General features: G+C 34.9%; 1 protein-coding gene across 2 annotated transcripts in view; it reads right to left on the reverse strand.

The window, feature by feature from the left end:
- Window positions 1-6081: 6081 nt before the first annotated feature.
- Window positions 6082-18675, reverse strand: part of PGAP1 (post-GPI attachment to proteins inositol deacylase 1) — a 65306-nt gene continuing 52712 nt past the window's right edge. For both annotated transcript variants that reach the window (XM_044768525.2, XM_044768526.2), the window contains 7 exons: window positions 16561-16651; window positions 15567-15764; window positions 14519-14654; window positions 13195-13245; window positions 12532-12719; window positions 10975-11079; window positions 6082-9397 (listed from right to left, as the gene is read on the reverse strand). In XM_044768525.2, coding sequence (XP_044624460.1) covers window positions 9259-9397; window positions 10975-11079; window positions 12532-12719; window positions 13195-13245; window positions 14519-14654; window positions 15567-15764; window positions 16561-16651 — 908 coding nt within the window. In that variant the 3' untranslated portion in view covers window positions 6082-9258. The remainder of the gene's footprint in view (window positions 9398-10974; window positions 11080-12531; window positions 12720-13194; window positions 13246-14518; window positions 14655-15566; window positions 15765-16560; window positions 16652-18675) is intronic.

Genomic DNA, 18675 nt, shown 5'->3' on the forward strand with positions numbered 1-18675 from the left:
GCATTGAAGGGCTTTTCTTTCACTGAAACATTTTATATTTATCAGCTCCTTTGATTAAAACTAGGGAATCAAATATTATTTAAGTATAGCAGTTACAAAAAAGACTTTAGTTCCCTGATATGCATGGTAGGCAGACTTCTAAGATGGCCCCCATATTCTCACGCCCTGGTGTAGCCCCCTGTATTATCCATGCCCCTTGAGTGTGAGTGGAACTTGTATGAGGGGAAAATGATCATGTGCATTATATGGCAAAAGGATTCTGTAGATGTAACTAAGGTTTACCTTGAGTTAATCAAAAAGGAAATATCTCAGTGGATCTGAGCTACTAACATGAGCCCTCTAAATCAGGGTCTAAAGGTCAGAAACAGAGGAAGTTTAAGAGATTCAAAATGTAAGAGGAATCCCGCTGGCCTTGAAGGTGCACCTGCCATTTTGTGGAGGGCTACGCACAGGGAATGGCACAGTGAGCTCAGAAGAGAACAGCCTCTGGTTGACAGCCACCAAGAAGACAGGAACCTCATTCCCTAACAACCTGAATGAGTCTCAGATAGGACAGTAGTCCTGGATGATACCTTCATTTCAGAAGTGTGATTCTAAGCAGAGAACCCAGTTGGTCTGTGCCCAGACTTCTGACCTATAGAATTGTGAGTAAATAAATAGGTGTTGTTTTAAGCTGCTGAACGTTTAATTTGCTATGCAGCAATAAAAATTATGTATATTTTGGAAAGTGAGTGAAGATCAAGTGGGAATTGAAAAAAGGGAGAAACTAGTGGGAAAAGTCTATGCGGGTTTCATGTTGTATACTCCAGTGGCCTCCATATTGGGGTGATCACAAGATAATCCTCTAAGTATCCAAGGAAAATATTAAAGCTTCTAGTTGCGTATTTCTCATCTTTAAAAATTTACTTTTTGGGGGGCCAGCCTAGTGGCGTAGTGGTTAAGTTTGTGCACTCTGCTTTGGTGGCCTGGGGTTCGCCAGTATGGATCCTGGGCACGGATCTATGCACTGCTCATTGAACCATGCTGTGGCAGGAGTCCTACAAATAAATTAGAGGAAGATGGTACAGATAGATGTTAGCTCAGGGCCAATCTTCCTCAGCAAAAAGAGGAAGACTGGTGGCAGATGTTAGCTCAGGGCTAATCTTCCTCAAAACAAACAAACAAAAATAAATAAAATAAAAATTTACTTTTTCAATAATATACAGAATGTTAATATATGCAGATAGTCTATAATTGTTCATATATTTAGACATGCTGGTTAAGTAGTTTAGAAAACACCGTTCTAATCAACCTGTAAGATACTCATCCCTCAAAAGATGATGGCCCACCCCATTTTACTCATCTCATCCGTTCTCTCATCATTCTCATTTAATTTGGGAAACTGGGCACCCATGAGTATATATCATGTTAGCATAAAGAAGGTGGGAAGCATGGTCCCTAGGAAAAATATAAATGTGTAGTTCCTTAAAACAGAATGTGAGCCATAAAGTGTCCACACAAATGCATGTGGGAAGCTAGAATTTATCTTGCTTCCAGTATTTACCTATGATGTATTCTGTTTATCATGTCGCATGCTTGCGCATCCAAATTTCTGAAACGCTACACATGCTGTAAAGAAACCATTTTTAAGCATTTCTTCCTGAGACGGTGTTGTGGAGAGTACGTGAACTGGTAAGCAATCTCTGCACTGCGTGTTCTTGTCCACCAAATTTATTGTTGAACATTCAGAACATCAGATTATGACAGATTAAAAAGAAAGCACCAAAAATTGCTACACATTAATACCTGAGCGGAGACTGAAGGCAAATATTCATCTATTAAACCCTACACCATAATGTTGAAACACAGATAAAAACATTCACAACACTCTACAGAGTACAATAAATAGCACTTTTTGTGAATTACAACCAGTTACATGTAATAATGTTAATTATACCATACAAAAAATACACACAAAATTACACCTAAGTGTATTCAGTACACCATACATTGTACAAAGTACTGGACAAAATCATGCATGTTTAAATGGAAAGATCTGTAAGATGACAGTCACTTTTCAGCATACACGATAGGACAAGTTCCTTTGCACTGTTAAGTATTATTACTATGCACTGCGTTTTCTCAATGAGAACAAAATGATCAATTTTCCAATAAATGATTACTGAGTTTACCTCAGCATAACAAATTGTTTGTTCTCTAGAAACTTTTAACTATAATATAAAAACTGATGCAGAAGACAGCCATGTATTTTATTACATACCCTTGCCCAAACTACTTCCATCTCAATTTGACCATACTTTAAGGAAAGACATGTTCTCTTTCAACCTATTTTTAGAGAAACCTGTATTTTTGACTTTGGAGGGAGGTAGTGGAGATGAAATGGGAAGAAAGACAGGTGTTGAGTTTATGTCCAAAGTTGATATTGAAAAACATACAACAAATTCTGAGTATACAGAGATGTGGATGGCTTTTAGCAGAGACCATGAATGTCCTACGGATGAAATAATTTGTTTTAATAGAAATTATATCCATTATTTCAAATAAGCAGAGTAAAAATGCAAGTCTTTACATTAAAAAAAGCCCCCCAGATTGGAGCCAGTTCTCTCTTGATACCTTAAAAATAATTAAGAAGGAAAAAGAAAAAAAGAAAAATGGAAAATAATATTTTAAAATATACTACATGAATCCGAGTTTAATTATGGAAAAATAATTATTGGGTAAACTAACTTTATTTGATATACAAATACAAGCCTTAATAATCTGAGGAAAAACAAGTATAGGTCTTAGGGAAGAATACGTGTTTTTGATAGATTATTCATTAAAAGACAAAAAATTACATTCGAAGATTAATTTTTTCCATGTGCAAAAAGTTCAGAACAGAAGTGCCACCACCTGCTGTTAAAATAAATTTATTTTCAGAAATTTTAGCCAAACTTAATTTTCTATGTCTATAAGGTGTAAGACATTTTTAATTCGAATGAGAACCCTGGAAACTAAGGGAGGCCTCTAGAGCAATGGTTCTGCAAACACTAAGGGAAATACTGGTCAACTTTCATTTTAAACTTTTATTTCACCAACCTCAAAGTAAAGGTTTTGGGGCCAATTTGAGAAGACCACCCATAATAAAATATACAGTTATAAAATTGCAGGGCATTCCTTCATCATTTTAAGGCACAGTCTGTTTTATCCCAAACGACTATAAGTTCAAGGTCACAGTGATTATATGCATTCAATTTTGGTCTGGTTTCTCATGGGTACGCTGCTACATTTATAGTTAGTCCTATGTTTAAGAAACTGTAATACAATCACTTCAAAGTAATATATTTAAGTCATTTTTATATTTTTTAAAATGTAAATACACAATACAATTTCCTAATTTATATACACTAAAAATTGGAGGTTTTTTCTCCTCCACAGTGGAGGAAGAGAAGGTTATTTCTACCAACTTTCTAACAAATACATATTTGATTACGTAGAAAGCACGGTTATGTTAAACACAGGTATCTCCTACTTCGCATAAAATTATTCAACACAAAGGACAAATTCATTCTAAGAAACAACGTTCAGTGAATTTTTAGGTCTTGTACATTTGTATACCATCTTTGTCCTCATATCGTCCACTGTGCCCATCAGATAATTGGATAAACTGTCACTAAATCAAGGCCAACCGTTTTACTATTCGGCTTTCTCTGCTGCCTCTTTCCTTCAAGGCTACTTATGCAAACTGCATCACACTTCTGGGCAGAGAAACAGTTCACTGACATTAAATGATGGGGAAAACTACACTATGAGGGACTGAAATTCCCTTTGAGAATTTCTATGGTGGAGAAATTAAAGAATTTCAACCAGAAACACACAACAGTTTCTATCATATTTCTACTTTTCTCTCATGAGTACAACACCACAGCAATGTTAACACTTTAGCATTAACATCTTGATTGTTTTATAATATTTTCCTTTAAGATATGCATTTTAAAATGTTCACTTAACTGCACTATGTTAGGTTCTGGTGGATAATTTTCTCCCATGAAACATGTGACTTATGCAGACTGAATGAAAACACACAGGAAAAAAAGAAACTCCACAGTAAACTTTCTATTACATAAATGAGACACGTACCAAAAATGATCTGAGCAACAAAATTTCAATTTTTACAGCACAGAATGAATCTGAAGCAGGATTACTTCAAATGATTACTTCAATTAATTACTGAAAGATCATTATTGGGTAATTACCTTTTACTTAATAAAATCAGAGAATATTATTCCAGAAATCAGGCAAAATAGAATATAAGCCTATATATAAGCCTGCACTATAAGCCTTATATATTTGCAAAGAAAAATTAGGGTAGTGACTATAAGTTTTAATGATTTACATATTTAATATAAGTCCTAGATGAAAAATACTGAAAAGAGTATTTTTGCTTTAATCCCAATATGCTAAGAAAAGTTCATTGGCACAAATATCTGGAGGTATTTTACAGTTTCATTTAGCTTTGGTGGCAAAGTGTGTTTTGCTAACCATATGAATACAGTTATCTTTTCCAATGTAGAGTTTTATGCTAAACAAACTCAAATGTGTTTTTTTCCTAAAAAAGGGATGTAAAAAGTCCAGTATGAAACATAACAGGTGCAACATGAAATACAAAATGTGCCTATCTTTTAGGCTTTTGAATAGTTAATAGTTCTATGCTTTGTCTATAAATCTTTTACTGGTAACATTACTACTATATAAATACTAAAACCCAAAATAACATTAAAAAAAATAGCATATGAACTTTACAAAAATGGCTATTTTAGACGTCCTAAACTAAGACTAGGATTCAAATATGCAAACAAATTTACACTAACTAATCCAAATACATCGACAGACAGTTTTTCATAAGTCTTCAAAGTTACAATGTACAGAATAATTCTGACTCATATATATCAAGTCCTATACAAAGTCATCAGAAATTAACTGGTTACTTGGTATTTCAAAACATAGTCATTTTTGGCAGCACAACATGCCAAACACTTTTAGAAAGTACTGTATTTGATTTAAAAATTTTCAGCTATAGACAATGTAATCAAGATGTAGCTTAGAATATCATCGAACTTTTGAAAATTATGTTATCAATTCAGGTGTACTTTTACATTTATACTATTAACGAAATAATAGTCCAGTCTCACTACTTCTAAATTTTATTTCATTCTTAAAACTAAGTTAATATACAAAATTCAGTCATTTGTATTCATAATATAATTTATCCAAAAAAAAGTGAATTCTTGAGCATTTACAGTACACATATCCGGATTTGGAGTACCGACCTGACTTTTCCCTCCTATCATCCTTATTAAAAGCAAAGAACACAAGCAGCCTCACAGACTTTGTTTCCTCAGCCTGTTAAAACCTACTGTGAAAGAATGCATGAGTAATATGTATAAATAAAAGTCCTTCACAGAACTTGAAATGTTGTCCTTTGTTCAAAAAGACTGGGATAAAGTTTCAGCTCCCAATCATCTTACTATTTTGTAAAACTATCTTATACATTTACCTTATGTGGCAAGGAAGTTTTCTGCCAGGGTCTAATTTTATAACACAAAGATATTTTTATTGCTTCCTTTACCCTGGGGAGTGTCATGCTCTCCAAATTGACTTTCCCCAAAAAACTTCACAAGATATCTTGTTTCCTCTGATATATGGGTGCAGCTATATAATCTAAAACACTGAGAAAACAAAAAGTGATGATGAAAAATAACCAACAAATGCCTAGTCATAGAAGGTCCCAACACATTTTTTTGATTTTTCTCAACTGATTTTAATAACGAGTTACTAAAATTGCAAATTCAGCACTGTAAAGTTTTGCATTAAACCTCACAATAAAGCAAGACATTATACTAATTTAGACTTAATGCCTAAGATGAAAATACAGGCCAACTGAATTATCTGGGATTCAGGAATCAACAGCCCTAGTTTATCTCATAATCTTTGTTTTTCCCTCATTCTCACCAGACCTTTCAAGAACTAAACTGAAAATTGAGCTTTCTCTCCTTTTACTTCCCTCGATCACCTTCTGGAAGAGGTGCTAATGAGCAATGAGGTGAAATGAACAAAGTAGGCTATAAACGGAAAGTCTGAAGAGTTAAGAAAAGCACAGGAACTAGATAATGAACAAATCACGTAATCTGCACCATATAAGCATGTGTGTGGTGGAAACGCACACCACCTGCATGAGTGACAGGATCATCAACAACAAACATTTGCTAGGCCTACTATAGTTATTTCTTTTTCCTTACTGTATACTCCTGTAGACATCACACTGTAGTTCAATCAAGAAAAGGTATCCATTACATACATCTGAATTCATCTAACCAAAATAATAAAAAAAATTAATCAATACATGATCAATATACATTGAGAGATCCAAAATCAATGTTAACCAGGCACAAATGGCTTTTCTAGGACTGCTATTTTGAATATTTTCACTCTGGTAACAACCAAGAAAAGAGTTAGCAGAACCTGTTTAATTTCCGGGACAAAAAGGATCTAGAAAAACGAGTATTAATGATTTCTATCATATTATCAGTTCCAAATTATAAGAGTCGTGACTCCAGAGCAGGGGGCTTCAGAAACACTGAAAGCACTCACTGTTTTTCTGCCCAGTCTACGCTTGATCCAGTTATCAACAACAGGGCCCAGGAGTAACTTCTATAAGCACAAAACTTACTCAAAACTCAACAAATTCTAAATAAAAATGTTGTAACAGTAGAGCTCAGAAGTCTGCTGAACTAGATAATCCTAACTACCAATAAACAATTTCATTTTTAGTAACATTGCTAATAAACCTGTGCTGTTTTAGCAGCTAATAATATAGGTTGTAAGCATGACAGAAACAATGTGTAATTTAAAGGCAAAAGGACTTTTCCTTTTCTCAAGTGACAGAAACATTAGTTTGGCTCATCTTCAGACAGAGCCTACCTTCTCATCTCTGGTGGTTATCTGGGTTTAAAGTGCGTCAGGACCTGATGAAGACCCCGTCAAAATGTAAGTATACATACATGCTTTTATATATCTATATGCATATGATGGCTAAAGATCCAACCTACTGTTGCTTCTAAAATGTTTAATTAGAATCTGTTTTACAGTCCTAAAATGAAATATTTTGTTGGAATAAATAAGACTTTAGGACTTGATGTTAACTACACTCATGAAAATATAGAACTAGTGTGTCTAGTCTGCTGCTTTTAAAAGCTAATGTATTATTCACAAATGAGAAATTTAAGCTTGTTACATTTTATTCATGAGCAATACTGACTAAATAATGAGACTTTAGATCACATAAACACAATGATTATGGCTGTCAATAGAAGATCCAAATTAATGAATTTTCTAAAGTTCTTTCTGTATACAGACCTAAATTCAAATTCAGAAAGAGCTGAATGACACATTTAACCTGTAATTTGAAATACAACTATAATATCACGGAAAAAACAAAAGATACCACGTGTACAAAAGTTGTTTATGAGTATATGCATAGGTAAACACAGGCAGACGCGTCCTTATTTAAATATATATGTGGTATGCCATGGGATAAGTCTATAATCTAATAAATTCTCTTTCCTTTTAGATACTGAACACACGATCATTTTGTATTTTATCCCTTTTGCTACGTCCCTCAAACAAACAAGAGCCTGGTATGTCTGCCATATCTAGTATGAGGTTACTACTTCCCTTTAATGTCTCAGTAAGTGAAAGCATGAATACTGAACAACAGGCAGGAAGTTGGGAAAGATGACAAGGAAATCAAACAAACTTAAACCCTCAGAGATGACAGCAAGAACGTCTTCAACTGATGCCAAAACAGCAAGGACCTAAGGAACGACTGAGAAGAGAAGTGGGGCAACCCTCTACAGACAGTAACAGCTGAGAGGTTGTAAAGGAATCCAGATGCAGTGGCAGATAGAAGGAACCTGGTACTCTAGGACATCCTGGGCACTAACAAGGATACAAGTTTACAGGTGCAAATGCAGAATTACTGGGACTCAAGGACTTTGATTTGGAGGTTTGGGTATTTACAGCATCCACATCTAAAGGAAGGACTTCATGAGCCAGGTATGCCTCAGCCTGAGTTTATGCTAGTTTAAGGCAAAGCTGCCTAGCTCCATTACCTACTTGTTACTCTTTTGTAGCTAAAGCTGAGCTGAAATCTCAAATGAAATAGAAACATTACTCTTATCTGCCAAACAGTAATCACCACGGCAAATTAAGATTCCACTTAGTGGCTAAGCCTCCAATTTATGTTTATATTTATTCTATTTATTGTATAATTTTATACATCAAAGGTGGTATTGCACTTGATCATGTTATTTTCCACAGCAGACAAAAACTGTGCATACCTAGAGTTTTTCCTGACCACCAGAATTTAGTTATTTTAACAATCCATCATGACCTGAGGCACTTTTGTAAGCCACGGGGGTCAATGAATTAAGTAAAATGATATAGACTGAACAACTGAACTGCTCAATGACAGGTAAATATTTATGAGAATTTTCTTTAACAATAAATCTCTTTAATAGTCTCCTGATATTCACCAAGGACAAAATAAGATTTATATTTGAAAAGTAATAAGAAAATTTCATTAAGTTTTGAATTTGAATTATGTTTCCGTCCATCAATCTTGTACTGTTATCAAGAAAACATTTCTGCTTAGAATTAAAGGTTATATTTTCATAGATGTAAGAAGAAAAAAGATCTACTTTGTTCACTGAGGCTGCCAAAGACTCGTAGTGGCTATTTCATTTTTGAGAAACCAAACAGTTGTGAATTTCATCAATCTTTTAAGATGTATTTCAGAATAAGTATACTGTAGCAAATACAAAGTAACCCACTTTTCAGAACAATGTTTGATGAAATGAGCAGAATGCCTGAGGTGAAATTACAAGCAATGCTACATTTACTGAGCATTTAGGAGAAGATCCCTGGTATGGCCAATCGAGCAGACAAGCTGATATGCAGAGGTGTCCTCAGAGAGCGGCCACTGCATCCTTTTACTAAATTTTCCAAAATGACTTGTACACAGATGCCATACCACAAAACAAAACCATGCTTCAACTACTTTCCTCAAGCATTACAAAACTAATTTCCTATTTCCAATATTGTAAAAATAGACTTGTCTTCTCCAAAAGATCTTGCTGTCCACATTGATGGATCTGTGCGTTCCCTCTTATTACTGGCCCTAAAGGCATAAATCATCTTTATCATTCCTTAAATCCAATCTTACATAAAGTTGCATAACGCATGGAGTAAAAGAGGAATGAAGACAAAGCAGGGAACCCTGTATAAATGTGCTGACCCAAAAGCAATCACACCAACAGCCAGAGGAAGTGGAAATTGTGACGTAGTCTTCAACAACTTACTGTAAAGAGACAGAAATATACATTACTACGTAATCTACATTGTGAGCAAAAATGGAATATGTCTATCTTTTATGTCATTTTGAGAAAGTGTTATTAGATGAAATAATTTTTCATATAATGAATTTAACTGTCCACAATTTTGAAAAGGATCAATATAAGTCATGTTTTGCCTAGGAAGGAGAAAAAAATCTCTATTAAGTAAATGATCAGTTTTGCTTAGTCTTTCAAATTTTAACAACAGAAAAATACTAGTTGGACTTTTATTCAGCAATTCTAACTCTAGAAATTCATCTTCACAAAAAAAATCAATAATGTTTACTAAGACATAACTACACAGAAATACGTATTTTAACCCTATTCATATAGCAAAAACACCTCAACCAAATAAAAAAGGAACCATTCTTGGGGCCGGCCCTGTGGCGCAGTGGTTAAGTACACACATTCTGCTTCGGTGGCCCGGGGTTTGCTGGTTCGGATCCCGGGTGCGGACATGGCACCACTTGGCAAGCCATGCTATGGCAGGCGTCCCACATATAAAGTAGAGGAAGACGGGCATGGCTGTTAGCTCATGGCCAGTCTTCCTCAGCAAAAAGAGGAGGATTGGCAGTAGTTAGCTCAGGGCTAATCTTCCTCAAAAAAAAAAAAAGAAAAGAAAAAAGAAAAAGGAAGCATTCTTAACTCCTAACAGGACCCTAAAGATAAGACATCGAATAGTTTTGAAAGAAACATTTTTAAAAGAAAAAGACTACCAGGAAAGAATACTACCTTTGTACTCTGAAAATAGAGAAACTGAGGGGTTAAGAAACTCACCTAAGGACACAGAGCCTTAAATTTAAACCCAGGTCTGCCTGATTCTGGAATATCTGCAAATATCTGCCAGAATCAACCAACAAGGCTCCCAGAGCAAAGAACCGGTCAATAAAAAGTCAAGTTTTATTATGAAGAATTTTAAACATATACTAAGTAGACTAATGTAGAATGAATCTCATGTCCCCACCACCCAGCTTCAAACATTAACAAGTCATGGCCAATCTTACTCCACCTATATTCCTCTCTACTTCTACTCCTCCTGTACTTTTTGGAAGCAAATCTTAGACATCATATCTTTTTTTGTTGTTGTTAAAGATTTTTTCTTTTTCCTTTTTTCTCCCCAAAGCCTCCCAGTACATAGTTGTATATTCTTCGTTGTGCGTCCTTCTAGTTGTGGCATGTGGGACGCCGCCTCAGCGTGGTTTGATGAGCAGTGCCATGTCTGCGCCCAGGATTCGAACCAATGAAACACTGGGCCGCCTGCAGCGGAGTGTGCAAAATTAACCACTCGGCCATGGGGCCAGCCCCAGACATCATATCTTTTAAGGGTTAATGTTTTAAAGAAAAAATCATTCGTATATCCTAACACGTAAAACCCATAATTAAGAAAATAAGTATAATATACTTGCATATAAACCATATTTACTATTATGGCTTTACCTTTAGGAATAGTCAAAGTAATTAGAAATTAGGAGCACGTTTCAGACACAAAAGAAAGGGTGATAAAGGAATAGATGTGAGAAAAAGAAAGATTAAACTACTATACCTTGATTTTATTGAAACAGTGTAAGTATTTCCAAGAATTGCCATAGTTGGAATAAGGATAAATGCCAAAGGTTTACATGGATCAGGATTAAGTTTAAAGTAATATCTACAACAAAAAGAAAAAGTAAAACATAACTCAACAAAGCACACGATCATTTTAAATTATCAGAATCAATCATATAAATTTGAAAACATTCCAGGAACAATATGGATATAAGAGATCCCCAAACAGCTCATGAAATCTTTGATAAATAATCTTTGCTCTACACCATCTTTACACGCAAGGTTTTTTTTTTATTGAGTTCATAATAGTTTACATCAATGTGAGATTTCAGTTGTACATTATTTCTTGACTGCCACCACGAGTGCTCCCCTTCACCCCCGTGCCCCCCCAGCCCCTTTCCCCTTGTAACTACTGAACTGTTTTCTTTGTCCAAGTACTTGTTTATATTCCACATATAATACACTCAAGCTTTTATATGGAGAATTATGTTCAGAAACTACTAAAGGAAATGAAAATATCCAATATGGAAGCACTTCTTTTTTATAATAGGCATATGCCTGAAAAGTCATATATAAATAATGCTTTTATAAAACAAATTATTTTAAATATATTAAGGCTGCTGTATTTAAAAAAGATGAAAAAAATGAAGGTTTAAAGTAATTGTCCCCCATCTTTTTAAAACCCAAATTCTCATCTCTTGCATTTACAGACTGTGGGACATCTACAGCCTTTCAGAATCAGAAATTTGTGCTCAAGTAATTTTCTACCTAAACCTGTGAACAAAAATCTGGATCTTGACTAAAATGAGGGACAAAGGAAGGATATTAACATCTGGTAACCTGTGATTTAATTTGTCAAGCTTATTTTGGCTCTGCTGACTTAAAAATTTCCAGTATTTAGATAATCTGAAAGTTTTATATCATTTCTGAAAATTACATTGAGTAGAGGTTCACCTATTACTGGATAAGGTCGCTTATTATTATTATTTTTTTAGTAATTTGACAATAATTAAATATTCTAGAAACAATCGTGGAGGGCATTTTAGGCTCTCATTTAACCTAGGACACCTAGCAGAGAGCAAAGCAAACAACAGTTTTCGGTAGTAAAATAGCGGATCATTTACTTTATTATGGGACAATTAGAGAAGTACAAACTTCCTTCGTTATTTCTAATATCTTTAAATGCAAGCATTTTTCTTCACCCCAAATTTAAGAAAACATAAAGTTGATCATGAACTGAAAAGTACATAAAGTACTAGGATTATGAATACCTTAAGCCAACAAAATAAAGCACATTTTCACATATTTCCAGACTCAAAGAAGGTTAAAGGTAAATGAACAAAATATAATTCCCTCTTTTTGGGGCAGATTTTGGGGAAGTTTATATTCTTATGGTAAGGGAGAAAATGTGAATGTATTGAAAATAAATTTCAGGTGATACATAGCGTCCTATTCTTGAGGAAGTTTTATTGATCATTAGGAATCTAGCAAGTATCTATGTAGAGATATGTATTGTTTGAACCACATAAATCACAATTACATAAATAAAACGCACCTAAGATTCTTTAACCAATAAATTAAAGACGGCATGCTGAGTAACACAACCCACGTGAGCAGGTTGATCACAGTACTGTGCATGCGGATGCTGTCCTCAGCATCGCCGACAGATAAACGACGATGGTGCGCTGCAGAGTCTTTATGCTGACTGCACTTCTTTTCACTTCTTCTAGAGTGTTTGGGATTCTGTAAAGCAAGACAGTAAAAACATCAAAACACTAAGTAAAATTCAACTTTATTTTATTGAAAATCATACTCAATTACTCAACAGCTAAATAAATACAGATTCCCATTACCAAATTTAAATAAAATACTGAAATTACCTGTTTAAAAGTACTTTAAGGCAGTTACAACACTTTTATTCCTTTGACTTGCTATTTCCCCTGCTAAGAATATATCTTCTAAGTAATTACTCGAAATAAAATTTAAAAGATAATTTGTAACAATAAAAACAACATAAGTACTGACAAAGATCAAGTTAAACTTAGAAAATCTAAGCCTATTTTAATATTCATTAGGTTCACTATTCTTAAACTTACTTAAATTCATAATACCTTTTAAACACTATAAAATCCTAACCTTTTTTTAAAAAAACACACTTTCATATTTTCCCATGTTCTTTCATATTAAAGTGATGTAGAGTTTTGAAAATATAACTTACCACAGTCTGGCTATTTTTATAAGAAGTTAGGCTGGCTTGCAGATGAACAATCTAGGAGAAAGAAATGATTATTTAATTTTCCTTTTATTTTGAAAGAAAAAACCATTTTTATTAAAATTGAGAAGCACTGTAATCTTGAATTTAAAAAATCTGAACTAAAAATCCATTTAAACATTTAAAAACATTCTTTTAGAAAAGCTAAATAATGACTACCCATGCTTGCTATTCTGAACTAAAAAAAAGAAATAAAATAATACCAACTTCCAGAGTATGCTGGGGCCATGATATACTGCTATATCTTCTACATTCTGTGAGCCTTGGTTTGGATGAAGCCTTGCTCTAGCAACTTAAAGTGCCTTGTGAGTCAAAAATCTGATTATACTCAGTAAAGTAAAAAGAGTTTAACATGTTTTATATATTCTAAATCTTTGAAAACCTGAACTCAATTACATGCAGTGGTGAAATGTTTACAAGAACCTGAAGAAATCTGTAAGCTTAATTTATTAATTTTCCTTAAGTATTGAGAAAGTTTTGCTTATTGGGTCAGTTGTTTGAAATATCCAATTAAGAAAACCAAAAATATCTCATTTATAAATCGAAGTAGCTCTGCACAGTTTTTTCTGAGGGACATAAACTTCCTTTGAAAACTACAAGTAATCCATAATGTGTATGTATTAGTGTTAAATGTAGATGAAAATAAACCTTTGTTTAAAAAAGGGAAAATAATAGCTATCCACTCTGGTATCAACTGCGTCTACATAAGATTAACGTGGAGAGTGTGCCGTTGTAAACCGAGACCTCTCTGCACAGCTGTCGGCCGTCCTGGAAGTGTCTTCCACTTCCTCAGTAAAATTATCAGCCCAATTACTTTTACCATTGTCTTCTGATTCTTCAGCAACGTTTGTAACATTCTACGTTATATCAGCATGACTGACAGCTTGATCCCACTGATAAAACTTTTTGTTTTATCTATTACCCATGTGCAAAGGGAGGTGTGAATAAAAACTGCTCTAGTAAAACGTTTTATAAAAAGTTAACATTAGTTGCAAGAGCATGAAGCAATGTGAAACATATCTTCTCCCCTCCCTTTGTTTTTTTTTTTAACAAAGAAACCTAACTCAGATTAATAATTTGAGTTCTACAGTTAACTATTTATCTTTTAAATAACTAAGATGTTAAAAAAAAAAACCTTTAGATTTAAACCTGTTATGTAATGGAAGTTCACTGCAGAAGTAATTAAATTTTTTGTTAATAGCTTCTACAAGAAAGTTTACTCCCGCCTGCTATGAAGCCCAGCCATTTTGACTGTGCTGACTCGACATACCTTAAACACATAGTAAAGATAAGTAAGCAGTATGGCAAACGCTCCACAAGTCGTCCAACTAACTATGATCAAAACAACTGTTAAAAAGGGCAAGTCTGCCGATATCATCTTGATATCTTTAGGAAGTTCAGAGGGCCTGGAATAATAAGAATAAAGCTTTTAAAAGTATATTAACAGTTATTCATACAGCCTCATATAAGAACCATACAATACTCTCAGCCTCTCCAGCATATTAATACGAAAGTATTATAAAGTAAACAGTAAGTTATTTTTTAATAAAGGCAATGGATGACACATATTTGCAAGTTCTGTAATACACTGTGATAGCCCCTCTTCCATTTAGATATACTATGGCTGATATTTGTACCAAGGAAGAAAAAAATGTTGCTCAAGATAATCATTAACTATAGGCCCTGTGCCATACATTTCCACTCTTGAGAGGAGAGGGAACAGCTTCCTATTTCTTACGGTCTCAGATCACTCAGGCATGTGACGGTGTTAGTGTCAGGCACACCTGAGAAGGGTGGAGGAAGCAGCACCACACCACAATCCTCTGTGACAGGAAATCACGTAAGAGGTCTGGTGAGGAGCAACGGCAACAGAAACCAGATCACTGGTTTACCAGCAACTTTAAACTGTGTCTTGGGGCCTATAATAAAACTCTAGGCTATGTTTCTGGAGCTCTTACATGTTTCCTCTAATCTGATCCTAAATATCGTGATTGGAGTCTCCTGCCCTCAGGTTTGACTGAAAGTCAGCACATAAAAGCACTGCCAGAGAAATACTTTGCCCTCGGAAAGATTTACAACAGTGAAACCTAAAAATACTTGTGTAGTTTGTCAAACTTTTTTGATTAACTCTTGAGCACTAAGGTCAAAATCAAATGTAGCACTTAACCTGCAATAAATAATTATTTTTGACAAAGACATAACTTTGAACACTAACCCATTTTTGCGAGTTATACATCTTTCCTTAGAAATTACAATTTAGTGAAAGCAAATTAAAGTTCCCTATCAGAATATAATTTTTTCATATACTCATTCTTTACCTTTTCAAAGCTAGCCACAAGGAAGAAAGGAGTCTCACAGATGTGGACGAGAGGAGGCCACCCCAGTAGGCAGTACATGTTCCAAACAGAAAGAGAATCAAGGACACAAGAGGGAAGCACATACTCTGACTAGTTAAAACGATGGCATCCAATTCTGGTAACAACAATACATCCCATAATTCTTTAAACCATTTATACCTGTGGATAAAAGAAAACATACAGTAAAAGCAAAAAAAAAAAAAAAAAATCAACAACTGACATTCAAGGGTTTAATATTTGCAGTGTTTGACACCACACACTAGAGTCCCCAAAGGTCCATGATACAGTACTTAATTTATAATTATACTGAAAAAACAAACTTCAGTTCCTCGTCAGGAACCAGTCATATATCTTCCAAGGGGCTCTACTGATCTTCCAAGAGCTGGGACCTGAATCTCAGTGGAGCTTTACTGCTCTCTACTGATCTTTGTAACAAAATATGATCTTTTTTTTTAAGTTAGAAAGCCAATGGCTAGTTGTAATGACAGAAGAAATCTAAGTAATGGTGCTTAATCAAAAAACAAAATGTGAATACATTAAGAACGGAATGTTAAGTAGGGTAGAGAGACCTAAAATACACTCTGCATGGGAAGTAAGAAAAAGTGATCTGAGGCACTGTTTCATTAGTATCCTATAATGGTTTGTGTTCATGAATCTGGGGTACTCAAAGACCTTGGACCATATACATCCTCCTACAAATGTTAAAGGCCTGGTATATTTTACAGTCCAAGTTTAGATTGATACATATAAGTTCAATAATTACTTTTGAAATGGTTATACTATTGAAGTAAATGTCGATATCCTTATTAGGCCTTTACCTAAGAGGAAAATCCCATTTACTAAAACAAGTCAACTGCCATATTTGTATGAAAATTTATATTCCATTATGGAGCCAAACATAATGTTTTACATATAAAACAAAATCAAAATCATTATCACAGATAATAAAACTTACCCCAACAGAAACTTAATCATAATTACAAAAGGATCAACTTTGTATGGTTTGGCTTCTTTATCCAACATAGCAGCATATTCTAAGCAATGACCTGGCGATTAAAAAAAAAATCATACGTAGTAGAGCATTCAAAGTAATGAAGTATGAAACATATTATATTCTGCACTGTCTCTAAGAGTAACGTATTTCATGTCAGAGAAAGCAAGCACCTTCAATACAATCACAGAGACTTTCTTCAAAAGATTAAAAATTACTAGAATTCAATAGTTCTTATATAAGAATACACATTCAATCAGTTATGAAACAAAAATGAATTCAGGAAGCCAAGGCCGGAGTTTCACCATCTGTATTTTCACAAAACTCCACAGTGAATTTTTTAACAACTTTACTGACATATAATTCTCATATCAAATAATTCATCCATTTAAAATGTATGCAATTCAGTGGTTTTTAGTATATTCAGAGTTGTGCATTAATCACCACAATCAGTCTTAGGACATTTTTATTACTCTCAAAAGAAACTCTGTTCCCCTTGACTATCACCTTCAACACCTCCCCATTCCTAGGCAACCACTAATCTACTTTCTATAACTACAGACTGGCCTCTTCTGAACAGTTCATAGAAATGGAATCAGATAATACGTGGCCCTTTGTAACTGGCTTCTTTTACTTAGCATGCTTCCAAGATTTCCCATGTTATAACACGTATCAGCACATTCTATTTATCCATGCAACAGCTGATGAACATTTTGGTTGTTTTCACTTTTTGGCTACTATGAATAGTGTTCCTATGAACATCTGTGTACAAGTTTAGTGCGGGTGTACATTTTCATTTCTCTGGGGCCTATAAGTGGAGTTGCTGAGTCACGTGGTAACTCTGCCTAACTGTCTGAGGAACTGCCAGATTGCTTTCCAAAGCAGCTGCACCATTTAACATCCCCACCAGCAGTGTACGAAGGTTTCAATTTGTCCACATCCTCATTAACACTCGCTACTATCTTTTTATTATAGCATTCTAGTAAGCATAATCCAGAGGTGATTTCTGATAAGCGTCCTTGGTTCAGAACTGCTTCTTTAATTGGCTTGAGACATAATCTCATACTTAAATCCTCTAGATTAACCAATGTCATATATCCCTGGGGTCTCTGTGGATTATCTAGATATGAATCCTGTATGTTTGAGAATCAATTATCAAGCCACTTGAACTAAGAAGAATGAGGTGTCTCTCTAAAAAATAATTTATATTCAAGCATGGTTGATGTCATATTGCCAGAATAATCTCTTAATTAAAAGGTTGGATCTGGGAAGATCACACTGAACGTTGCTCCCTTCGTCCTAGCATATAGGTTAAAATGAACACTAAAGGCAGATTTAAAATTGCAAAAAAATCATAGAAAGGGAAAGAGTAGCTGTGGAAGGATTTGGCAAGACGGAAATGGTGGCGGGGATTTCTGGACTGCGTTTATCTATTTTGGCCTGGCTCTTTTCTTATCTTTTGCCTCCTTTGATTACTGTCCAAGTCAACAAGTGTGTGAGAGCCTTGCACAGGTTAGGCCCCTGGGAGACTCTTCTACTCTAGGGGGGTTTGTCCAGGCTCCTACATAGTCTACACTTGCCTCTCCAGACCCACTCTCCACTCTTTACTTTACTCCGAATTCTTGGAGGGTTTTGTGAATTGGCTTCCAGTTGGGTTCAGTGAATGAGAGGCACTGGCAGTTAGGAGGGTAGGAGGAAATAAAGTTAGCGTGTTTATTTCCCAGCCTTTTTCTCTGCTGAGCCGTAGGCTGACAGTGGTTGCAGCATTCCCGTATCCAAGGCTGCAGCTGCAGTAACGCTGCCCTCCCCACAGCTCCCTAGGTTTCCTCCCTCCCTTGCCCTGGTACCTAAGAGCATCAGATGGCTCTGTTGCTAACCTGGTGCTTTATCATTTCTTATTGGTTTCCCCTAACCCTACACACACCTTTGAAATGGTCCCTTCATTAAACTCTCTCAAATTATTCCATTCAGTGTGCCAGGACCTAACTGATACAGTTGGTACAGCCCAAAATTACATTACACTGGATGCCTAGTACGTGCTTAGCACTACCTTAGGCACCGGGAACAGAATGAACAAGA

The sequence above is a fragment of the Equus asinus genome, chromosome 4, assembly GCF_041296235.1.
Source record: "Equus asinus isolate D_3611 breed Donkey chromosome 4, EquAss-T2T_v2, whole genome shotgun sequence".
Taxonomy (NCBI): Eukaryota; Metazoa; Chordata; class Mammalia; order Perissodactyla; family Equidae; genus Equus; species Equus asinus.